The sequence below is a fragment of the Vipera berus genome, assembly GCF_964194415.1.
Source record: "Vipera berus genome assembly, chromosome: 14".
In the NCBI taxonomy this organism is placed as follows: Eukaryota; Metazoa; Chordata; class Lepidosauria; order Squamata; family Viperidae; genus Vipera; species Vipera berus.
In genome coordinates, this window is record NC_138217.1 from 11124938 (window position 1) to 11150494 (window position 25557).

At 46.1% G+C, this 25557-nt stretch overlaps 1 protein-coding gene across 1 annotated transcript; it reads left to right on the forward strand.

Moving 5' to 3' along the window:
- Positions 1-25: 25 nt before the first annotated feature.
- On the forward strand, positions 26-25014 carry CCDC60 (coiled-coil domain containing 60; the record flags this gene model as incomplete). Its single annotated transcript, XM_081338824.1, has 18 exons — positions 26-310; positions 2240-2396; positions 7358-7440; positions 7576-7656; positions 8347-8432; positions 13882-14064; positions 14539-14661; positions 15271-15375; positions 16205-16295; positions 17259-17508; positions 20032-20119; positions 20483-20536; positions 21080-21160; positions 21347-21436; positions 21786-21896; positions 23008-23139; positions 23741-23930; positions 24471-25014. 18 exons carry the CDS (start codon positions 26-28, stop codon positions 24573-24575), a joined length of 2295 nt encoding a protein of 764 aa, XP_081194950.1. The 3' UTR covers positions 24576-25014.
- Between the last annotated feature and the right edge of the window lie 543 nt (positions 25015-25557).

The window sequence follows — 25557 nt, forward strand, 5'->3', positions numbered from 1 at the left end:
TCCGCCCCTGGGCAACAGAGGCAGGATGCCCCTGAACCCCAAAATTGATCCTCGTTACTTCGTGCTGATCAGACCACTGCCCATCCCTACCCAGAAAGGTTTAAAGATCCAGGCACGGAGCAAAACCATTTACAACTGCTGGGATGTCCCAAGAGAACAAGTATTTCAAGAGAGCTATCATCGGAGAGCCAAACAACTCTCGCAACAGGGGTATTTTACCCCCTGCTGGAAACCCTATCAGGATTTCGGAGACCCCCTTTACCTCGATCCCAGAAAACTCACTCTCTATGGTCTGGGACAGCTACCTCCGGTAAGTGTGCACAGCTCTTGTTAAATCAGCAGTTATCCATTTAAATCAGCAGTTGTCTGTTAAATCAGAAATTATCCATTAAATCAGCAGTTATCCTTTAAATCAGCAGTTGTCCGTTAAATCAGCAATTGTGTTAAATCAGAAATTATTTGTTAAATCAGCAGTTATCCGTTAAATCAGCAGTTATCCGTTAAATCAACAGTTATCCGTTAAATCAGCAGTTACCTGTCAGAAGGATTTCTGCCTGCAAGCCTCCCAAAATCACTAATAAAAATGTCTGGAAAGGGTTGTTTGGGCTGGCAGTTTGGAAGACACCACAGGAAAGGAACCAGGATGGGGGAGGGAGAAGGAAAAAAACAAAACAAAACCAGACACCAGGTTTCCAGATGGCGACATGATGGTTCTTCATTAGAGGATTGTGCAGACCCAGAAAATTACGTAGTTGAATAAATTGTAGTTTTATTGTGGTCATTTGCCTTCTTTTAGAGAGTCACTGAGACCACTTGGAGGTTTACCCGTGTCCTCAGGGGTCACCTGAGTACTGCAAATGTGTGTGGAGCCTTCGTGGCTGCAGGATGTTTTCTGCCCTGGGTCCCTTCCCTGCTGAAGAGTCATCCCCAACCGACTCTCAATAACTCTCTAAAAGAAGGCAAATGACCAGCTGATCATTTGTCTGCAAGGAATATAAATCCTTCCATTCCCCCCACCATCCAGTCTGAGCTGAAGAAGCTTCTTGGATGAGAAGCGAAACATCTTCAGCAGTGCTTTTTTTGTAAAAGAAAAAGGTGCCGGAACTCACACACGTTGTACAACCCGCCTTGCCTACCCTACAAGGTTCCATCCAAAAAAGGTGCCGGAACTCCGTTCTGAGCGTTCTATGAGAAAAAAAAAGCCCTGGTCTTCAGAGAAAAACAAGGAAGTCCCGTTTTTTCTCTTGAAAAAAAAAAGCTTCTTTGTGACAACCGTGACCTTGGAGGACTGAGAAGCTCCATAAATGTTCACCATAGGTTTCAGCCTCCAGCCCTCCTGATCATCTTTGTTGCTCTTCTCTGCCCTCTTTCTAGCATCCCAACCTCCATTTTTGTATTGTGGTGACCAGAATTGGATGCAGTTTTTCGACGGTGGTCCCATTAGTAGCAACGATATTGTGGGTGTGGCACTTTGCTGTTGTTACTGCATGCCGTGGATAAATTGACCGCTTTGTGATTTATTTATTTTTTTTTCAAAGGCACCCAGGGAGATTTAGGGCTAAAGTAAAACTGAGATCAACAATGGGGATTTTTTTTTTGGATTTTTTTTTTCTGGTCCTTCAGCTTCCTCCATTCCTCTCTATGCTGGACCTGAGTCTCCAGTTTCCTAGCAACTCGGGAAGAAGGATGCCGTTGCGGGATCTTCTCGGGGCTGGGGATCCAGGGGGTGGGCGGGTTTTCCTCACCTGCCATCACTTCTCATCCACCGGTGCTCTCCCAGGGAATCTTTTAAATGATGCAATTTTCTCTCCCTCCCAACGCTGCCTTCTGCCGAGGTTAACTAAAAAATGATTCTGTCCGATGAAAATAAAAAAGGCTGTTTTAAAGGCCTTGTGACAACCAAAGGCCTGGAATTAATGGACCAAGCCTAGAAATTGAAGACGAGGGAATGTTTCAGGCTTCCAGACTGCAATTACGACTCTGGATCTGCCCGCAGCTGTCATTACGATCACAAAATGTCAGAAGTGATTATAGTTCTCATTCCGAAGGTCAAATTGCAACGGCAAAAGTAGAGCCAAGTTGCCCGGGTAGGAAAATCCCAAAGTTTTCACTGAGTTTGTCAAGACATTTTGGCACTTTGAACACAGAGCTATCCTGCCGTGCATCGGATGGGCTTCCTAAGTTGAGTCTTCGCTCAGCTTATGTGTTAACTCTTCCTGAGAATCTCTGATTATCCAAGTGTCCAATGGTTACTACATTTCTCCATTTCGGCTCCCAAGGAGATGGTTTCCTTCCCAACTCCCGGCTGTTCTTTCAAAACCTCGCCGTCCAAATTGTCAGGCTAGAGTCTCGCTCAGGAACAAAACACGCCGGGAAACTCGACAACATTGAAAAATGTAAGATGACAAGATCCCCCTGGCACCATATCCTCACACAGCAGCTGGTCTAGCCTCAGAAAAAAGAACACAACTGCATCGGCTTCAGCACCAGATCCTTTAATTAATGTCACTAATGGTAAGCCCAATCAGGCAAAGTCACTTTGTGGCCACTTGCAAGGAGACACAAAAGAGCCACCACAACAACAACAAAATGAGGTGCTACAAAGAGGGGGTGTGTGTGTCAATTTATTTTTTAAAGCCCCAGAAAGCAGGACAAGAAGCAACAGATGGAAAATAATCAAGGAGAGAGAAGCAACCTAGAACTAAGAAGGAATTTCCTAACAGGGAGAGCAATTAAGTGGAACGACTTGCCTTCAGAAGTTATGGATGCTCCAACACTGGAGGCCTTCAAGAAGAGATTGGAGTGGAATAAGGTCTCCTATCTTGGGTAGTGGGTGGACTAGAAGACCTCTAAGATCTCCAACCATTCAAACAGTTGGTGGAAATGGGTATGGCCAATCTAGAGAAAAGAACTAGGGGTGACATGATAGCAGCCTTCCAATATCTCAGGGGCTGCCCCAAAGAAGAGCGGGTCAAGCACCAGAAGGCAGGGCAAGAAGCAACGGATGGAAACTAGTCAAGGAGAGAAGCAACCTGGAACTAAGGAGGAATTTCCTGACGGTGAGAAGACTTAGTCAGGGGAACGACTTGCCACCAGAAGTTGTGGGTGCTCCAACACTGGAGGTTTTCAAGAAGAGATTGGACAGCCATTTGTCCAGAATGGTATAAGGACTCCTGCTTGAGCAGGGGGCTGGACGAGAAGACCTCCAAGGTCCCTTCCAACTCTGTTGTTCTGTTCTGTTCTGTTCTGTTCTAACTGCCAGTGACAGGCTGCGGGACTTTGCCGCAAAAAGTGGAAAACGCTTTTTCAACAAGTTCCAGGAGACAGTGATGGGGTTGGTGCCAGTTAACAACTCTTATAAAAGAAGTACCAGGTGCCCAATTCAACAGGGCACTAGGCAATAAAGTCTGAGTCCAGAAGTTAAGGAGTTTGTCTCTGTCTCTGTTTTTCTAGTTCTCTGACTCTCATTTTCTCTCTCTCTCTCTCTCTCTCTCTCTCTCTCTCTCTCTCTCTCTCTCTCTCTCTCTCTCTCTCTCTCTCTCTCTTTCGTTCTGTCTCTTGTTCTCTGTCTCATTTTCTCACTCTCTTCTCATTCTCTCTCGTTCTGTCTGGATCTCTCATTTTTTTCTTCTCATTCTCTGTCTCTCTAGTTCTCTCTTACACTTGTTCTCTCTCTCTCTCTCTCTCTCTTTCTCTCTCTCTCTCTTTCTCTCTCTCTCTCTTTTTCTCTCTCTCTTTCTCTCTCTTTCTCTCTTTCTCTCTCTCTCTCTCTCTTTTTCTCTCTCTCTCTCTTTCTCTCTCTTTCTCTCTTTCTTTCTCTCTCTCTCTCTCTCTTTTTCTCTCTTTCTCTCTCCTCTCTCTCTCTCTCTCTCTCTCTCTCTCTCTCTCTCTCTCTCTCTCTCTCTCTCATGCTCTCTCTTTTAAAAGCATGGCTATGCAAGGGATGGGGTGGGGGGCAACCTGGTGTTTTTCAGATACTACAGTTGGAAGGGTGAATAAGACCAAGGGCGAATCAAATAACTCCGAAATTCTTCCCAGCCTAAATTTAAGTAAGACTTTAATTGGATTTATGTCGGAAACAGCTCCTGCGTTTTATAAGCAGCAATCCAATTACCGCACAGCAGCTCTATTAATGTTTGTTCACAGTATTCCAGAAGTAGGCAGGCCGAGGACCAAGAGGCAGCAGCTCTGCATGTTCTTAGAAGAGGGGAGAAAAGATCTGGTCAGAATGAAGACACAATGCAACAAACCAACCATGCTGATGTTGGTGTATGCAGAGCAGAGAGGATTTCCCCCTTATCAGCATGGTTGCCAACATCTCCCTGGCTTATTGTTTTAACAGTATTCCTTAGAAACTATTTTTAGACTGCCATTAGGCATGAAATCCTCCCACGGGAGCGGATAATTATAGAAAAAATAATAATATTACCCAGGACGCTTCTGGGCATTGCAAGGAATAAAAAGAGACCTTTTAGACTGTTCTGGTTAAGAGGCTGCTAGGTCAGCCGAACCAGGAAAAATAAAATTTAAACCCTGCCACAGACCAAGATTAACAAGCATTTGAGCTTGGCAAGCAGAATCCAGATGGCGGCTTTGCGTTGGAAGATAAAAATTTTGGGCAGATCTGCTGTAGGGCCCCTGAAAAAAAAAAAAAAGAAAAGAGCCTGAACATAAGATAGCCAAATTCTTCACCAAAGACACCAGACATTTATCTGTTTTCTCCATAGGAAGAAATGTGTTTTAACAGGGAACTGGAAGAATTGTGGGTGCTCCATCACTGGAGGCTTTTAAGAAGAGATTGGTCCGCCATTTGCCTGAAACGGCTCTATTCTGATTGATCGATCAATTTTGCTCTTCGTCACTTCTTGTATCTTTTTGATCTGCACCCAACCCACTCCCCTTTTTCGTTTTTACATTCTTCCTTGCGGTTTTTCTCTTATTCTAGCTTCACAGAGCCAGCGGCATTCTTGCCCACCAGAATTCATGGGAGAGACTGATCCAGAGCATCTTATTCAACGGGAGTTGTTTTTTTTCCCCCGGCCTTTCTGACAGAAGCCTAGTTTGAGCCCTCAAAGGCTTTGGGTGAATTTTTCAAGCTGATCTAATTCATTTCATGTTTTTTTGCGTCTGCTGATTTGCTACTTTAATTAAGCTTTTGTATTTCTTAGAGGCGTGAGGATTTAGCAAAAATAAATCTGAATGCCAGGGAGAGAGAGAGAGAGAGAGAGAGAGAGAGAGAGAGAGAGAGAGAGAGAGAGAGAGAGAGAAATTCGACAGACAGACATTAGCAATTAACATTAATAATACGTACTTTAAGAGTCTCTTGAGAAAATGTACAGTGTTAAGTTTGAAATCTCTCGCCGAAACAGGCAAAATATAATGCCTTTTATTCCTTTTCAATTAACAAACCGTACGTGGAATACGGTGTCTGCCATCGTACTAAATCGCCAATGAGTTTCCATGATAAAGTAAAACTCAGCGCAGGTAACCGTTGACTTACAACTATTCATTTCGGCCAGTTCAGGGCTGGCTGGGGAATTCTGGGAGTTGAAGTTCACACGTCTTAAAGTTGCCAAGTTTGAAAAACATCTTTCTTTGACTCAAGTTGCTTGTAAGTTCTGCAGCCTTTGCTGGCTTTATATACTCTCTCTCTCTCTCTCTCTCTCTCTCTCTCTCTCTCTCTCTCTCTCTCTCTGTCTCTCTCTCTCCCTCTCTCTCTCTGTGTGTGTGTGTGTATGGCTTTCAGCAATGATAAAAGGAAGATTCTTTTTAAAAACAAAAACCCAAGAGTTGGAAGATGGAACGAGTGATCTGATCTAGTCAATAAGGGCATGAGTGCAGACTCTGAAACATTTGATGTCTCTCTTTTTTTCCTGCCTCTCCATTAAAAGATCTCAGAACTGCTCATAATCAAAAGAGTAAACATTGCAGCCTTAGATCAAAGATTAAAGCGAACACTGAAAACGGTCACTTAGTCCAGACAGAAGAAGTGGGAAGACTTGTCGATAACACAACAAAATCAAGACAGGCGGGAAAGCTGCATGTGGGTTGGCTGGTGGATGAAAGTTTACATCTAGCAGGCGACAATAATATATGTACCGGCAGCATCGCGTGGGGGATATAGCTCTCTTCCTAAACCGTGGGATGGTCGGGCACGTCTAGACAGGAAGATAGAATCCAAACCATGTAATCTAAACCACTGGCCCTGTGACCGGCTTCAGACATTCAGACCCTTGGTTTAACTGTGATCTAGTGACTAAACCATTATTCCAGGGCTGAGGGATAGATGAGCTTCATCCAGTCCTGACGGAATCAATTACGTTTTGCCACCGGCCGATCCTTTTACGCGGATGTTACAGCCTCTACTTTGCCTTCACGTTGCCTGTTAAGAAAACTGGTAGGGTGAGAGTTGTGATGTGTTGCGAAGGACGCCCACACAGATCTGCTTCAGGACGCAGCTATGTTTGACGAGAAGGACAGGAACAAATGCGAGGATAATCGCTTCCACTTTTCTCTTGCTTGGGGCATGCTTGAGGTTCTCCAAGCTTAGAGAACACCAAGAACACCACCAAGATGCCTTGGTGGAGCAGTGGGCTAATGCCTCCCTAAGTAACACCAGCTGCCTGCAATTAGTGCAGGTTCGAGTCCCACCAGGCTCAAGGTTGACTCAGCCTTCCATCCTTCCGAGGTAGGTAAAATGAGGACCCAGATTGTTGGGGGCAATTAAGCTGACTTTGTAATAATGCCGCTTGGGGGTGTGTGAAAGCCCTAATAAGCAGGCATATACATAGAATGAAGGCTACTGCTAAGCTTGTAAGCCGCCCTGAGTCTTCGGAGAATTTAATGGAATTTAAAAAAAAAATTCAACCATGAGTGCCACATAAATCTCCTCCTCCTCCTCCTTTCTTTTCCTCCTTCTCCCTTCTCCTTCATCCTTTCTCCCTTTCTCCTCCTCCTCCTCCTCCTTCTCAATCTTAATTTTCTTCCCTCCTTCCTCCCTCCCTCCCATTCATCCTATTTTCTCCTTCCTTCCTTCCTTCCTTCCTTCCTTCCTTCCTTCCTTCCTTCCTTCCTTCCTTCCTTCCTTCCTTCCTTCCTTCCTTCCTTCCTTCCAAAATATTATGGAAAATGCATGACCAAAGATTTTTCTCTCCGTGTTCTGTAGCCAAGTTTATAATTAGCAGCCACTCTCTTTAAAAAAACAGCTGCTGCTAAAGGATCTGATGCCCGGGAATCTTCATAACATTCCGTCAACTAAGAGACGCCAAAGGCTTCCTTGCTGCCCTACAGAATCCCTTTCCAGATTATAACTTGGATGTGTTTAGAACCATGTTTGTCAACCTTGGCAACTTTTAAGCTGTGTGGACCTCAACTTCCAGAATTACCCCAGCCAGCATTCTTCTGGAAGTTGGAAGTCCCAGCCAGCTTAAAGCTGCTAAGGTTGGGCTTTCGAAACGCTGTTTCTATTTCGCACGATCAGGATCAGGCCCTGGATGATTTTCTCGGGGGGGGGTGTCTCACGAGATTCTTTACCCCGAGACCATGTCTCAGCCTACCTGTTGCCTCTCATTTCAGGATCTCTACAAAGAGGAAGTTGCTCTGGAAGAATTAGCCGAACCGTTGGAAACCGAGTTTTTCAAGAAGTCGAAACCAAAGGTAAACCCGTCACGTTTTGGATTAGGCTCAATTGGATTAGGTCGTAAGTTAGTTTATTTATTTATTTTACTAATCAGATTTCTATACCGCCCTATTCCCGAAGGACTCAGGGCGGTTTACAGGGCAAAGTGAAAAACAGTTAAAACAGTACAAAAGTTAGAATACAGTTAAAATTAAAATAGAATCGAATTAACGTTAGCCCGAATTTAAAATTTAAATTTAAAATTTAAAAATTTAAAACCCCTCAGTCCAGGCCAGCTAAATCAAACAATCAGGTTTTTAGGTCCCGGCGAAACGAACGAAGGTCGGGGGGCGGTCCGGAGTTCCACAGGCAGGTGGTTCCACAGGGCAGGCGCGCCCACAGAGAACGCCCTCCCCCTGGGGATCACCCGCCGGCACTCCCTGACCGGCGGCACCCTAAGGAGGCCCTCCCTGTGGGAGCGCACAGGACGATGGGAGATTGACGCCGGCAGCAGGTGGTCCCTCAGATATCTGTACTCGCTTCTCAGATTCATTTTCCTTTGCTTTTTTTTTTTAAGCTTCCAGAATTTAGGGAGAGAGGAGACATGTTGAGTATAGACGCTTCTTCGGGTTATTTTTGGTTACTCCCTTCTTCCCGAAGTCGAGGGAAATGAAAGGGATGGTTATTCCGAGCTACACTTTCACATCAGCTGGCATTTGTTTACTTAGCTCCCGGAACCAGAGAAGAAACTTCTGCCGATTCGACATATAGAGAAGGATTTGAGGACCCTCCCCAGAGACCTCGTGCACATGAGGTAGGAAAACGCCGCACGGTTATGCACAGAAAACTAACCTTGGAAGTATGAACAAAAGTACCATGTCCCGGTCTCTCTCCCTCTTTTCATTACTTTTTCTGAGAGCATCAGACAAAGGAAGTGAAAGGCTTATCGTTACACCTGGTAGGACTTATCTAAGCCCCCTGAAGAAATGTGGAGAGCCATGGGGAGGGTCTTGAAACTTTAAGGCGCCCGTCCGAAAACTGAACATAGGCATTTGAATGAACATATGTTGATCCAACCATTCCCACTTGACCGCTAAACATATAGTGGTCTAGTGGTTAAGGCACCAAGCTAGAAGACTGGAGACCATGAGTTCTAGTTCTGCCTTAGGCATGAAGGCCAGTTGGCTGGCTTTGAGCCAATCACCAGGAGACGGTGAGTTCTAGTTCTGCCTTAGGCATGAAGGCCAGTTGGGTGACTTTGAGCCAATCACCAGGAGACGGTGAGTTCTAATTCTGCCTTAGGCATGAAGGCCAGTTGGGTGACTTTGAGCCAATCACCAGGAGACGGTGAGTTCTAGTTCTGCCTTAGGCATGAAGGCCAGTTGGGTGACTTTGAGCCAATCACTAGGAGGTCATGAGTTCTAGTTCTGCCTTAGCCATGAAAGCCAGCTAGGTGATTTTGGGTGACTCTCTCATGCAACCTGCCAGGGTTATTGTTGTGGGGGAAACAGGAGGAAGAAAGCATGTTGCATACATTCGTCCCTTTCAGTTATTTGTAAAAATAATAAAGGCAGGATGTAAAATAAATAAAAATAACTAAATACAGGGAGGGCTTCCTACGATAGGCGATGCTGTTGCAGTAGGAAAATGGCCTTCAACAGTAGCCCTTGGAAGGTTGCTTAGACAGATGGAAAGCGCCATCAACCTGATCCTTGGATGAGATGGCTGCTTTGGTTCTCCATTCACACGTTAATTAGAACACCAGATGCTCCTTCTTCCTTTTTTCCCCCCCCAGCTCAGACATCAAATATTCTATCAGTCCAAGTGGCAGGCTTCCCTACGGTCGGTTCACTAACAGCCTGCTGCAAAAAATAAACCTTGGCAAGCCGTCACTGCCAGCCACAGCGGGGCACATGTACCGAAACAGGCCTTCCCCCGTCGATTGTAATTATCCGTTGTGGTACAGTGGGAGGGAATTTGAAATGCAGCATGTTTCCAGGGGCGTTTTTATCGATTTATCCAATTATGTTTTCATTGGCTTTTCTTTTTCTTTTTTCCTGTGACATTGGGGATCCCTAACCCTAAACCAAACCCTAACCCTAACCCTAACCCTATTCTGTTCTGTTCTATTCTTTCCATACTCTGTTCTATTCTATTCTATTCTATTCTATTCTATTCTATTCTATTCTATTCTATTCTATTCTATTCTATTCTATTCTATTCTATTCTATTCTATTCTCTTCCCATGTCTATTCTATTCTATTCTCTTTCCATACTCTGTTCTATTCTATTCTATTCTATTCTATTCTATTCTATTCTATTCTATTCTATTCTATTCTATTCTATTCTATTCTATTCTATTCTATTCTATTCTATTCTATTCTATTCCCATGTCTATTCTATTCTCTTCCCATGTCTATTCTATTCTATTCTATTCTATTCTATTCTATTCTATTCTATTCTATTCTATTCTATTCTATTCTCTTCCCATGTCTATTCTATTCTATTCTCTTTCCATACTGTTCTATTCTATTCTATTCTATTCTATTCTATTCTATTCTATTCTATTCTATTCTATTCTATTCTATTCTATTCTAATTCTAATTCTAATTTTAATTCTTATTCTATTCTATTCTAAATTTCTACCCCAAATATCATAAACCATCACTAAGAGCTCAGAGCAGTATTTCCCAAGTTTTTTTTCTTCTATTCGAAAGGGTGGTGGACCGCTGCTCTAAGCCTCATCCCTATGAATCTCTTGCTTGTTTCCTTTGCCCACTGATCCTCTTTGCACCTAACCCTATAGATCTGATTATTGACGGAGAGTTTCGCCACAAAAGGACCGCGGCAGGAAGCCCATAGAGGCAGCAACGGATGCTGCTCTTTGGGATACCTGCAGCTACTAGATTTCTGCTGTAGCTCGTGCTTAGGAATGCCAGTTGCTTGGAAACGAGAATCCCACTGTCTATTCCATCTCCCCCTTTGCTGTTTGGACACCCCTGCTTTTATCCGGATGCCTTTTGCCGTCAGCTTAGAGATCTGCAAAATTCTCTTAGCGGAAACGGAAAAAATGTCTTTTCCTGGGAATGCTGGATCACATTACTCAGGCGTCTGGGTGGGGTGGGAGACTTAGAATAACAGAGTCAGAAGGGGCCCTGTAGGTCATCTAGTCCAACCCCCTGTTCAAGCAGGGGACCCTATACCACTTCTGACAAGTGACTGTCCAGTCTCTTCGTGAAAGCCTCCAGCAATGAAGCGCCCATAACTTCTGAAGGCAAGCAGTCCCACTGGTTGATTGTCCTCAGTGTTAGGAAGTTTCTCCTTAGTTCTGGGTTGCTTCTCTCCTTGATCAGTTTCCAACCGTTGATCCCTGTCTGCCCTTCAGGTCCTTTGGAAAAAAGGTTGTGACGACCCGTCAGATATCGGAACACCGCTGTCATGTCACTGCTTGGTCCTTCTTGTCACTAACTAGCCATGCCCAGTTCCTGTAACCGTTCTTCATGTTTTAGCCTCCAGGCCCCTGATCCTCTTTGTTGCTCTTCTCTGCACTCTTTCCTTTTTTTATATAGTGGGGTGACCAAATACTGGATGCAGTATTCTAGGTGTGGCCTTACTAAGGCTTTCCGGAGCAGAGAAAACACGTGTGTGTGCCATCAGTCATAAAAGGAGCTGCTATTTTAGGATGCTGCTTGCTGTTACTTTTACCCCAGGGTTGAGTGCGCTAAAATTTCATTCTTAGGAACCGGTTGGAATTTAGCGCCTCGGCGAAGACGGTCCTGAGCGAGGATGGCTATAGGAAATTAAGAACAAAAATCAAGATGACAGTCACAGCTAAGGACAGGGCGTTGACTTCATGGCTCTGGCCATCCTCTTGGCTTTTTTAACCCCTACCCCACCCCCACCCCCCCGCAGACATGCCTGCCCCTGAGTATCACATACTGCTATAGAATAACCCAGCCAAATTCCATCCTGTGGGTTGGCATGATTTTCCCCACCTGGCCAGCAGCTGCCTCTCCATACCGCTAGGCTCTTTTCCAAGTCCTCCGTGCCGCTCTGGATATTAGGGACCCTTGATACAAAAAAAGATGTTGAGACTCTAAAAAGTGCGCAGAGAAAGACAACAGAGATGATCAGGGGGGTGGATGGTGGCTAAAACATAGGAAGAACGGTTGCTAGAATTGGCAATGTCTACTCAGATGAAAACAAGGACTAAGGGTGACGGGATAGCCGTCGTCCAGCATTTGAGGGGCTGCCCCAAAGAAGAGGGAGTCAAGCTATTCTCCAACGCACCTGAGGGCAGGACAAGAAGCAATGGATGGACACTAATCAAGGAGAGGAGAAACCTACAAATGAGGAGGAATTTCCTGACAGTGAGAACAATTAACCGGTGGAATAATTTGCTTCCGGGAGTTGAGGATACTCCCATCACTGGAGGTTTTCAAGAAAAGATTGGACTGGGATGGTCTATTGCCTTGAGCAGGGGGTTGGACTAGAAGACCTCAGAGGTCCCTTCCAGCCAGAGACCTAAAACAAGATGGAGTGTCCACATCAGCCAGTACGGCAGGCCCAATTGGCAAAAGAAAGCCCAGGACCGTATGGATGGGAAACGTGTGGAAGGCAGTGGATGGACGCTGTGTTAAAATGATGATTGGTGATGATGATGATGATGAATATTACTAATAATATTAAGAGAGGAACGAGTCTAGGGTGCAGTTGTCTTACGTTAAGTTGTCCAGTGGCGAGCTGGCTGCGGCGAATTGTCCTAGACTCGTCTTTCCATGCTCTTGGCCCTCCGGTAAGCTTTGGTAAACCCATACTTTGGGGAAAAAATGCTTTGCATCTATGAAGGCCTTAGATTTTATATCTTGAAAGTTGAGAGCTACTTACAGCCCTCCGCTCGTTCTACAGGTCAGTCACCTCTCACTTCCCGTGCAGTGCTTGTTGAGATTTTCATTAAAGCCCAGCTGAGGCTTCCCGCCGAGCTGAAATGAATTTATTGCATTTGGTTTTATTTCACCTTTAAAGATATTCCATGTTGTGTATCAGGACCTCGGTAATACCGGAAGCAAACGTTTGTCTCAAGCCTTTATCAAACCGTGTCAGAATTAACAAATCGCTCAGATTTAGGGGTAATGAAACGCACAGCCTTGCTGAAACTTCTCCCCCACACACACACGTGCATTTATCGTCAACTTAATATACATTCTTTTGTTGCTGGGTCATTTTTATTTGGCTACAGCACAAGGCTGACCTTTATCTCTGTTAATTTAATCTTCTAAAGCAGCTGGGGAATTCTGCTGAAAATGATTAGCTCTCAAAAAAAAGCTCTTTGTTTCCCCACTGACAAAGTTATTCATTTACAAGGAAGAGACTGCCCTTGTCTGGCAAGTGGCAGAAAATATGTGTTGCAACGGTACAGTTGCTCGACGCTCAATTAATCTAACAGACGCATTGCAAAGTTCATTTTAAATGCATTTGCATTTTAATGGGTGCAATTTCGTTGGGTTGCTGCAGCAGGCCAACATTTTGTAGCTCTTGTGGGGGGTGGTTTCTACGATCCACTCGTTGTGGCCTATGTCACCGCAGACAACTCACCATGGGACAAGAGTTACACTAATATCCAAGAAATAGTGGAACAGAGTCATTCAAGAAAGGATGCCAAAGGAAGGGGGAAATGAGATGTGAATGGAAAAATTAAAATAATTCCTTCAATTATTTTTAAACCATTAAGTTGAATTGTCCCACAGGAATGTTGTTCTGTGGCAGGTTGGCCGAGTTGGCCATGTTGAGTTGGCCACGGTGAGTTGAAGAGGCAAGGATCTGTTTCCTTAGGATTGTTCTCCACCATCTTGGGAGGACCTTTGGGAATCCCCATAGATCCACGTTTCTCAACGACAGCCAGTTTAAGCATCTGGACTTCAATTCCCCAGCTCGCTGGCTGGGGAATTCTGGGAATTCTAGCAAACAATAAACCCCTTTAACCAGCCATAATTCAAAAGCGGAATATTTTATTTCCTTTTTGTTTATCCCACCTTAGTCCACCCATCTTAAACTGGCCAAGGCTGAGAAACTCTGCCGCGGAGGTTGCAGAAAAGAAGAAACTCAAGGTCGTTGCTTTCCTTTTCCACCCCGCCAGCCTCGTACGGGATGTATTTTTCTCTTGTTTAAAGTATCTTTTAAGGCAGCGGAAACAGCCGAGGGGCCTCCCCCGTGCTTGGAGACTCCAGTTTATGCATTGTTTGATGTCTCATCCTTTTCCGCAGGCATCTGATCAACTCGGTGAAGATCGGCCGGGGGTACTTCCATAGTCTTCGTCGAGAATCCATCAAGAGGAGGACCGCCTCCAGCCTGGAGGAGCAGAGGGAGGAAGAGAAGAGAAGGACGGAGTTTCAGCCCCCTCACTACTCCTCCTCCTCCTCTGAGGAAGAGTCCGACTCCGAATCTGAGTAGGTGCCCTCAACCTCCCGGGGCGCCGCATTGACCGATGGCCTCTCTTTCCCCGGAGCTCTTTTGGGTTTTGACCTCACCTTCCTCTTACTCCAGCTGGGCTAGCCTGACCCCACTGCCCTTTTTCCTCCTCCTAAGTCCCTGCTCTGGAGGATTACAAGCCACCTCCGGCCGTCAAGAGAGCCTCCGGCTCTTGCCCGCAAAAAAGGGCACTTCTAGCCGTTCAGGAGGGGGGACAAAACACCAACACAAATCTCTGCCCTCCTTTGTGTTGACAGCCTGCCACATTTTGCAGTCCTAGCAGGCGGGGGTCAGCTTTGCAGGGCGAAGTCAGGTTGCCCTTTTGAAAAGATGGACTTCCCAGCGGGCAGAAATTGGATGGTTTGCGGCTAGCGAGGAAACCCACCCCCCCTCTCCCCTCCCCACGGGCCTTCGTTTCCGACACGTTTTTCTCTCTCTCCCTCTTTTTTCAGTTTCTTTTTAACAGGAGGCTTCTTGGTGAGCGAGACGGAAAAGAAGAAGAAGAAGAAAATGGCCCGGCCTTTCACCCCCATCCATAATGGCCTGCTGTCACAAAAACATCCAGAGGCCCATTTGTAAGTTTCCAAGCAGTTCAGCCGCTCATCTTCCCCCCCCCCCCGCCCGCCTCCCTCTAATTCCATCTCCCAAAGGGCTAAAATTCTGCCATGGGATCCAAAGAGGAAAGGGAGGGAGGGAGAAGAAGGAAAGGAATAGGAGGAGGAAGGGGGTAAGGAGAGGGAGAGGGAGAGGGAGGGAGAGAAAAGGAGGGAGGGTGAGAGAAAAATGAAAGGAAGAAAGGAGAGAGATAGAGAGAGGGGAAGGAGAGGGAGGAAGAGAGAGAGAGATGAAAGGGGAGAAAGGGAGGGACAGAGGAGAGAGGGAAAGGGAGGGGGAAGGAGAGAGGGAAGGAGAGAAAGGGAGGGAGGGTGAGAGAAGAAGGAAAGGAAGGAGGAAGGGAGAGAGAGGCGGAGAGAGAGGGGAAGGGGGAAGGAGAGAGGGAGGAAGAGAGAGAGATGAAAGGGGAGAAAGGGAGGGACAGGGAAGGAGAGAGGGAAAGGAGAAAGAGGGGAGGAGAGAAAGGGAGGAGAGAAAGGGAGGGGGAGAGACTGGCTTCCAGCCAGAATCTGCCTCTTCTCTCTGTTTTTCTGCCAGTCAGCCCATCTGTCTCCCTCTCGTCTCCACAGTGACTCCATCTTCCGGCAACTCTGTGCCCTTCACTGGCTCCTGGAAGCTTTGACCCTGGAGCCCAGCAGTAGCATGAAGCCTTTGATCGCCTGTTGGAACCCCAAGTAGGTCACAGAAGCTAACTGCGAGAGGGATCTGGGAGTCCTTAGTGGGCAATCCCTTCCAACAGGAGCCAGCTGTGTGCTGCAGCTGCCAAAAAAAAAAAGCCAACAGGGGTGCTGGGCTGCATGAACAGAGGGATGGAATCGAGATCACATGAAACGTTGATACCGCTTTACAAGGCCTTGGTAAGGCCCCACTCGGAATTCTGCAGCCGGTTTTGGTCACCACGACGTAAAAAAGGTGTCGAGACTCTAGAAAGAGTACAGAGAAGAGCAACAACGATGATTAGGGGACCAGAGGCTAAAACACATAAAGGAACGGCTGTTGGAATTGGGTATGTCTCGTTTAATGAAGAGAAGGACGAGGGGAGACATGATAGCAGTCTTCTAGTATTTGAGGGGTTGTCACAAAGAAGGGGGGGTGTTTAACTTATTTTCCAAAGCACCAGAAGGCAAGACAAGAAACAATGGATGGAAACTAATCAAGGAGAGACGCAACCTGGAATTAACCCCTCCCTTTTTTGTGTGATAGTGCACGGTTGCTCTCGCTGTTGTCCCAAAGGTGCTTTTTCCAAAAGGCAACTGGACTTCTATTTCTCCTGAAGACATTTCGCTTCTCATCCAAGAAAGCTCCTTCAGTTCTCCGTCGAGTTCTTCTTCAGAACGGAAGAAGCTTCTTGGATGAGAAGCGAAACGTCTTCAAAGAAAAGGAACAAAAGAAAGTCCAGTTGAAAAAGCACCTTTAGGGCAACCGTGACCTGGATGACAGAGAATCTTCGCAGACATGGAAAAGACATGGGGGAAAAAAAAGATGAAATCCCATCTTTCCCAGGGACTACGGTGGTGGGAAAAGTTGCATGAAAACCATCAACAGAGAGAAGGCGGTGAAGAATCGGTGGGAGCATTTTGTTCAGCATGCAAAGGTAGGTTCCCCCTGGATGGGGAATTACTTCTACCAAAGGGCCAATTTTTCTTGGGGGCGAGACGAGGAGGATTGATGCAGCTTTGTGAAACAAGCTTATAGTGGTAGATAGAATTAAAGGTAAAGGTAAAGGTTCCCCCGCACATACGTGCTAGTCGTTTCCGACTCTAGGGGCCGGTGCTCATCTCCGTTTCAAAGCCGAAGAGCCAGCGCTTGTCCGAGGACGTCTCCGTGGTCATGTGGCCGGCATGACTAGACGCCAAAGGCGCACGGAACGCTGTTACCTTCCCACCGGAGTGGTCCCTATTTTTCTACTTGCATTTTTACGCGCTTTCGAACTGCTAGGTTGGCAGAAGCTGGGACGAGTAACAGGCGCTCACTCTGTTACGCGGCACTCGGGATTTGACCTGCCAAACTGCCGACCTTCTGATCGACAAGCTCAGCGTCTTAACCCACTGAGCCACCGCGTCACTATAGATAGAATTAGAATAGTAGAATAATCACAGAACGGTAGTTAGAATAGTAGAACTAAGGAGCAATTTCCTGACAATGAGAACAATTCAATCAATGGAAGGGTTTGCCTCCATAACATGTAGGCGCTCCATCACTGGAGGCTTTTCAGAAGAGACTGGATAACCATGGGTCTGAAATGGTATTGGGTTTCCCTCTCCGAGCAGGGGGTTGGACTAGAAGACCTCCAAGGTCCCTTCCAGTTCTCTTATTCTGTTCACATTATGAGAAATCCTTCTTCACGAACCCAGGTTTTCTCGTAACATTTTGTGAATGCGTGATTCCTTGTCTCCAGAAGTTGTGGGTGCTCCAACACTGGAGGTTTTTAAGAAGAGCCTGGACAGCCATTTGTCTGGGATGGTCTCGGGTTTCCCTCTCCGAGCAGGGGGGGTTGGACTAGAAGACCTCCAAGCTCCCTTCCAACTCTTCTGTTATTCTGTGACGACTCTTCCAGGGCAGAAGATATACTCAGAAGCAGATTCGGGGCCCGTCCAGCAAAAAGTCACCGAAGATGACAGGGAGCATGTCCAAGATCAGCGGGCTGTCCTCGCCACATAGTAAGACCACCTTGGCCAGCACCAGCTCCTTGACGCCCGGCTCCGATGAAGCCGCCCAACCTACATCGGAAAGTGCCAAGGAGGTAGAAGAGCTGGAGTCCAGCTACAGCAAGCAGACGAAGGAGGATGAAGAACCCGTGAGCTACTGTGAGTGCCTGGGAGATGCCAGACTGGCCAAAGGGACTGTTTTCTAGACCAGGGGTCTTCCAACTTGGCCCTTGGATGACTGGTGGACTTCAACTCCCAGAATTCCTCAGCCAGGCACGCGTGCCTGGCTGAGGAATTCTGGGAGCTGAAGTCCACCAGTCATCCAAGGGCCAAGTTGAAGTCCACCAGTCATCAAAGGGCCAAGTTGGAAGACCCCTGCCATAGAGCAAGTCCTCGTCTTACAACCCAATTGGGACCAGAAGCAAGGGGGTGGTCCAAGTCAGTTGCGCCCAATTTTGGGACCTCTTTGGGGCAGGTCTGTGAAGTGAATCGTCAGGCCATGGAGCAACTCCAGCTTCCCCCTTTTACTTGTCAGAGGCCGGCTGGGAAAGTGGGCAAAAGGGTGATCACATTGTCCCCGGTATGAGTCAATGAATCAGTTGTTAATTAAGCGAATCGGATGGTTTGAATGGGATCCGGCTTTTCCCCCGTTGACTGATTGCCAGAATGGGACAATTTGTCACGGCCAACTCGCCCCGACCAACTTACCACAGGACAACTCACTGCAGAACAATTTAACAATTCTATTTAATTACTTAAAATAATTTTAAAAAATACTTTTAACTTTTGTCTATCGCATTTCATTCTGTCCCTCCTTTTGCATCCTTTTTTTCATGATTCTACTCCACCCTTTTTTTCCTTGGATATTAGTGTAAATTTGGTCCAGCAACTGCAGTGAGTTGGCCACGGCGAATTGTCACAGACCCACCTGGAGAAGCTTACAATCACACATCTCCAGGATGCTACAGTTGTCGCACCTACGTACCCTTCGTGCTCCTGGAAACCAGCGTGTATTTATAATGGGGTGTGTGTATGTGACATGATCTCCATTTGCGACTTTCCCAGCCCTCCTCCGACAAGCAAATTCAATGGAGGATGTTGGATTCGATTAACGATGGCCTGACTCACTGAACGACGCCTGCGAGTCACATACCCACCGTGGCAAAAGGTTCATCCAATCGAGCAGGACTGCATTAACAACGGCCTTGCTTAACAATGGAAATTCTGCTCCCAACTGCAGTTATAAGTCAAGGACTACCTGTGCCTTAAACATGGCTTGGTACTCGGTACCTGCAGGATTTTTTTTCTATCTGGGCCATCCGGTATGCGTTTCCTGGGGAAAAAAGTTTGGTCCTATCCTTCCTTCATGAAGGCTGAAAGGCAGTTTCCATGTTGCTCCGTTCTGGCTTTGCAAAAAAAAAAGAGAGCCAGGCTTCTGTTCCTGTTAAATGTTTTGCATGCTCTTCCGTGACACAATTCTTCTTCTAAAGAGATCTGGCCAAACGCACCATCTTTAATTTGTACTTCCATCGATTTACTGGTTTATGTTTAAATTAGGGTGAGATTCTGTTACTTCCCTTTGCTTCCTTTTTGCAAGGGCTTGTCATTTATTCTTGGGGTTTTTCATACATAACCTTGATTGGTTCTTGGTTGATTTAATTTTTGCTCACCGTGGATATTTTCCACCTGCTTATGGATTTTGGGGTCAGCCGCTTCATAAATATCCCCTCGAGTCTATTGATTCGGGTGTATGTAAGTGGAATATATGCATACTTTAGAGGTTCTGGAGAGCTAAACGAAGAACGGTTGCAGGAATTGGGTATGTCTAGTCCAGGGGTAGGCAACCTTGGCTCTTTTATGACTCGTGGACTTCAACTCCCAGAATTCCTGAGCCAGCATGGCTGGCTCAGGAATTCTGGGAGTTGAAGTCCACGAGTCATAAAAGAGCCAAGGTTGCCTACCCCTGGTCTAGTCTAATAAAAAAAGGACTAAAGGTGACACAATAACGGTGTTTCAATAATATTTGAGGGGCTGCCACAAAGAAGAGGGGGTCAACCTCTTCTCCAAAGCACCAGAAGGCAGGACAAGAAGCAATGGAGGGAAACTAATCAAGGAGAGAAGCAACCTGGAACACTAAGGAGAAATTTCCTATCGGGGAGAACAATAAACCAGAGGAACGGTTTGCCTTCAGAAATTGTGGGTGCTCCATTACTGGAGGTTTTTAAGAAGAGACTGGACAGCCATCTGTCTGAAATGGTATAGGGCTTCCTGCTCAAACAGGGGGTTGGACTAGAAGACCTCCAAGGTCCCTTCCAGCCTTATAATTCTATGATACATCCTAAGAAAGAAAGTAAGTCAACAAATCTTTCAGTGGTGGGAGAAGGCTGCTCTATACTTGCTGAAAAGATGCAGATTCTAAAAAACAAACAAGATGTTTTGTGACATTTCTTCTGCGATGTCTACAAGTTGGAACGTACACCCTGGTCTCTTCAAGATTATATACTTCCCAAATGAGATTATTGGATTATGCACCCCCTCTGGTTTATTTGGTGCACAACTGTGCTGTTACATTTCACACCTTGCTCATCCGACGCTTTTCACTGCAAACTCTCCAAAGAGCTTAAGTCTCCTGGAATTTAATTCTGGTTTCCTGCTAATTTTTTTTCTTTCTGTCCTCCAAAGACCTGCAGACCTTAATTCGGATGATACACGAAGACGTGGCTAAGAATTTTAGCAAGGAAAATATGTTTTGGAGTACGAAACCACATTAGTAAGTTGGGGGACTGACTGTGGGGAGAGAGCGCATGCCTGTCTCTAATTTCAAGAGCACATTTAAGTTGCCTTTGTTTGCATTTTACAAAAGTAATTTGTTCAATTAGTTTGTCACTTATTAGCCGGAAAGGCTCCCGGCGCTGTTTGCTAGAAGCTCCTAAGGCTTCTTAACCCTCCCAGCCTTTGGAGGCCAATCTTAGCCTTGAATGAGCCACAGTCAGTGACCCCACCCCAAGTGATGGTTGCATAGCTGATCTTCTGAATGAAGGATCTTCGCTCGTTTGCTCTGAGCTTTCTCTGACCTCCTTGGCTTCGTTCTCTGCCGACATCTGAGCTTCAAGTTCTCCTTCTTATTTTTTAGTCTACACATGTACGATCCGGACAGTGAAATATCGTTTGGACAACGGGGCAAGAGGTAAGCAACAGCCGTTCTCCTGCCCCATGACTGAAGTCCTGGTCTGTTATTAGTTACAGCTGCTCCCCAAGTTCATGTAGTGTCCGAAGTTACAACGGCGCTGAAAAAAAGTGACTTTTTCACACAACTGATGCAGCATCCCCTTGGTCAAGTGATCGAAATTCCGACGCTTGTCAACGGACTCGTATTTATGACGGTTCCAGTGTCCCCGGGGTCACGCAAGCCAAGTCAATTGGGAAAGCCAGATTTCACCTAGCAATTTAACAACCGCAGCGATTCACTTAACAGGTGTGGCAAGAAAAGTCATAAAATGGGGCCAAACCCACTGAACAGCAGTCTCTCTTAGCAACAGAAATTTTGGGTTCCCAACTGCGGCCGTTGAGTCCAGGATTACCTGTGCCATGGGTTAGAAATTTTTTCCATGCTGGCTGGGGAATTCTGGGAAGTGAAGTCCCCAAGTCTTAAAAGTTGCCAAGGTTGGACACCCCTGCGCTAGAATAATAAAGCACTGGAAGTGCAGAAGGATAATCTGGTGTTTTTCAGCTCTGCGACATCTTCAAAGGACGATAAAACCAACACAGGGATACACAAAGAAGGAAGCACAATGGAGGCCAAGAGAAAGAGGTGAGTAGGGGGCCGGAAGTAAGGGAGGGAAGGTCAGTATAAACTCTTCTTCTCCACTCTGCTGGTTGTGTTAACATTCCAGAGTTCAGAGGATTTCGTTACAGATTTAGACAAAACCAAGGTTTTGGTGTGATGTTTCTTAGAGACTCTGTTGGTTTCCCTACGTGGCCTCTTGTTTTCTTGTAGTTCGCTGACCGTCACCGTCCGAGAAGATAAAACCACCACCGCCACATATATGGAAGATGACAAAACATCAGAGCTTTGCAGTCCTGAAAGGTAGGAACATAGATGCCAATAAGAGCCGGACTGGCACAGTGGTTATAGAACGCAATATTGCAGGCTAATTCTGCCGACCGCCAGCAGTTCGATGCTGAAGGTTGACTCAGCCTTCCATCCTTCCGAGGTGGGTAAAATGAGAAAAAGGCGTAAGAAAAAAAGAATGATAATAGAAGAAGGTAGAGGTCAGTATAAATCCAGCTGGCCCCTTTCCTGACCTCCACTGGCCTTTGGCCTCTGTATTCAGAGTAACGGAATACCAGGGACCCTGGAGGTCTTCTAGTCCAACCCCCTTCTCAGGCAGAAAACTGGGGGAATGTCTTCCGATGTGATCTTTTTTTCCTCCCAGCTCTTTCATTAGAAGGAAGCAGCAACTGTGTCACGAGATGAGAGAACTGTTTTTTGACGTGTCCCAAGAAAATGCCTTCCGGCTGCACGATCAACTCGACATACTGGAGAGGTAGGTAGAGTCCTTCAGTGTTGTGAGGATGCCCGTGGACTCGTCGGCTGTTTCTGGGGGCCGGTTGCAAACGCCCTCACGCCCCACAGGTTGGGGACCCCTGGCTTAGTTCACAGCACAAGCTCGGCACAAGCCACTGTCTGGCTCACCCTAACCTAACCAGGTAGCCCTCTGTAAAACTTAATTCTTTCCCCAAAGAAGTTTCTTCTGCTCGCCTTCAAACAAGCCGATGGCATAAACACCCTTTGGAGAGCCAACTGGCAAGTAAAGGTTGAGGGTGTCTCACGTTTGTCAAGGAAACGTGAACTTTCCACGAGGAGCTTCCGTATTTTTTTTGAGAGCAGGCTTCTAAGATTTTTGTGGTACCGAGAATGAGGGTCAGTTGAGATCTGAGGATAGGGAGCAGCTGCTAAGATATCCGACATTCAGAACGCGATTTCCTTCAGCGTAGGAATCAATGTATGTTCTTTCCAAACATCCAACTCGAGATCTGTTAAAAGCCTTTCAACGGGGTGCTGGTAACAAGAGATTTCTAGATCTCAGGTCCCTGAGATTTCTTAGAATTAGGACAGGAATGGAAGTTGCACGAGATCTGGGACCGGATTGCTTAGCAACCCCAAAAGGAGGCTTACAACTTGGATTATGAAGTTGATGGATCCCTTTGCAGACACATGACCGAATCAACACTGGTTTATTTATGGCTGTTTGCAGTGTCACACACTCACTCACGCCTCCATGTTTTACCAGCGTGTCTGGTTTTCGGCAAAACTGTGCCCATGATGAGCCACTGGCTCATTTAACAACCGCCACATTCACTTAACAGCCACCACCTTCGCTTAATGACTGCCTCAGAAAAGATGGTAAGATGTTACGACATACAACTGTAGTGGACGGCTCCCTTACGGTCTGATTTCAAGAACAATCGGTACTTTCTATCAGCTTAATGTAAGAATTACCTTAGCTTTTATCCTGCAGGTCTTGCAACTCCCCCCCCCCCCAACACACAGTCACAAAAGGGCCAAATTGGAAAGGCCGGTTTATGTTGAACTTATAGGCCACCAAATGCAGGAAAACCTTCATGACTTCTTCGGATGTTTATTCCATTTGACAGGAGACGAGAGGAGAAGAACATTCAGAAATTCCTGTGCCTGAACTATCTTACCCGTTTCCGGAAAGACCTTGAGCGAATGAGACAATCTGTGGTGGGCAAAGAGCCTGAACAAGATGCAGAGTCAGAAAACTGGTGAGAAAGGGAGGGGGAGGAGGAGCAGAAGGCTGAGCTGGACTTTTGGGTTGCGTAATTTTGCAGAGGAAAACCAGGAACGCAATCCTCGTGTCATAAATCTCCTCGATCAGAGTTGAAAGCAAACCCAAGTTGCTTAATGGTTATGTTGTGCCTTGGCAAGAACAGATGTTTCCATCATCCAAAATTTGGGCGATTTTTATCAACTTAAATTCCAAACCTCTTGTGTCTTTGAGGAATTGTCATAGGGCCCTTCCCCTAGTAGTCTTGATTATGATCAGTTGCATGTCAAGGATGATGTTGGGAAACTGCCAGGCAGGCTGGAAGGAGGCGTCAAGCGAGGCTCTAGCTTGGAATCCTTGCGTAGTCGCAAGCGGCATAAACGTGAGCTGTCTCAAGATGTATGAAATCATTATCTGGTCATTCCCAGGGGAAGGCAAGCAGTCTGGGAAGATTCTTGTAACACTGGCGGTAGACAGTAAAGTTGCTTACTCTAGCTAGTTATGACTGGGCCTCGTTGCCGTCATCTGAGTCATACCTTTCAGGCTTTAGAGACATCCAGGTTAAAGGTTTTTCTCTCGTTTATTTTTTTTTCTTCAAGGTTTTCAACTTTGCTGGAAAGGATTCCAGATGACATCAGAAGAGACCGCCGTACCCAGAAAGTCCTCAAGAAGCTAGAAAGGTTTGCCAGGAATCCGGACTTACGCATCCGGCCTCCCACTTTTTTGAAGGTGTTGGGAGAACTTCGGATTTGGGAAATTTGCTCTCCAGACATCTGCGCAGCTGTAGAGGTGAGGGATGCGGGCAGGAAGGAATTCAGCTGCTTCAGTCTCAAAGAGGCCAAGATACAATGCTATTTACTGAACCCCCTTCGTGTAGATTTTTAAAAGGATGAATTCAAGGGAGATACAGGCACTCCTTGATTTACAACTGTTCATTTAGCAACTGTTCAAAGTTACAACAGCAGTCCCAAGGTCCCTTTCAACTCTGTTGTTATCTGGTCTTTCCCAGGTGCAAGCTTGCCAGTCTGGGGAGATTCCTGTATTACAGGCAGAGAACAATGAAGTAGCTAGTTTGATCTTTACACATGTGGGTCTGGTTCCTTGTGCCTGACACTGTGGGAGGACACAGCAAGGCTGTCAGTGCAGGGGAAAAGGCTAGGTTGTTGATGGGGCCCGCTGCAATGGCACCCCAAAAAGAAATGTAGATCCATTATTCTGGTTGTCATAAGATGCAAAAGATCAGTGGAATAAATACAGCGGGACCAACACCTCCTTAGAAGACCTGACAATCAAATTTTTGTGTTCTTGCATTTTTTTTGTTCATCACAGTTCCTGCGCGAATATATTGTGGATATGCCTGAGGAAGACTACAAGCAGTGGTTGCAGGCTCGGGTGCCATTCTCCAAACGGGTGCACAGCGCTCCTCCTCTGTGACCCCAACACACCCAGCTCAAATAGATCGGGATCCCCTCTGTGAAAGAAAGGGTCGCTGGGGATCACCAAGAGATCACATTCTGGGAAATGCCGAAGGACCCAACTGGAAGACTAGAAAATGCTCATTCTCAGAAGTCTGCTTAGAACCCTTTTGGGTTGCAGGTTCAAAAGCCAGAGAATTGATCAGCCAAAGCCATCTTCACCTTAGAAGATTGTTGTTGTTCTTTCTAAATGTTTTTGTTGTTGCACTGAATTTCAAGTTTATATATGGGGAGAGGAACCGTTACACAAGAGAATTTAGCCCAGTTCTGGTTTGTGGGAGAGCAGGTTTCTCACGGTGACCAGCTTCTTCCACTGAACAAGCAGGCCTTAGAGTTCCAACTCTTGTTATGGTTATTTTTGTGGTTCTGTATTTAATTTGGATGGATTAAAATCCTTATTCAAGCATTGCAGAGTCTCTGAAAGCCTTGGTGTTTTTTTCTTGCCAGCTGAAAAAACGAATGCAACTACATTTTCCCAAAAAAAAACCCCACCAACCCCACACCAGGTAATGAAGTCTTTTTTGAGTCCCTGAGGATCACGGTAACCTGGAGAAGCAACTGAGTTACCCATGTCGTGTGAAGGTTGTGTTGACATGAGTTGATGACTTAATGCGGTGTTCCTGAACCGTGGCAACTTTAAGATGGATGGACTTCAACTCCCAGAATTCCCTAGCCTGCATGGGTTAGGATTAGGAATTCTGGGAGTGGAATTCCACAAGTCTTAAAATTGCCAAGTTTGGAGACCCCTGAATTATAGTATTATCGTATCCTCTTAGGTTATGGGAATTGAACTCCACCTGTCTTAAAAGTTGGCAAGGATCAGAAACACTGGCTTAAGGTATTGTCTGAATCAAGCCCACTGTGGTTTAGACTTGCGTGCCTGAATTCCTGAATGTTGGTCCAGCTTATTACGCTCCAGGCAAGGTAACAATTGTTGTTTT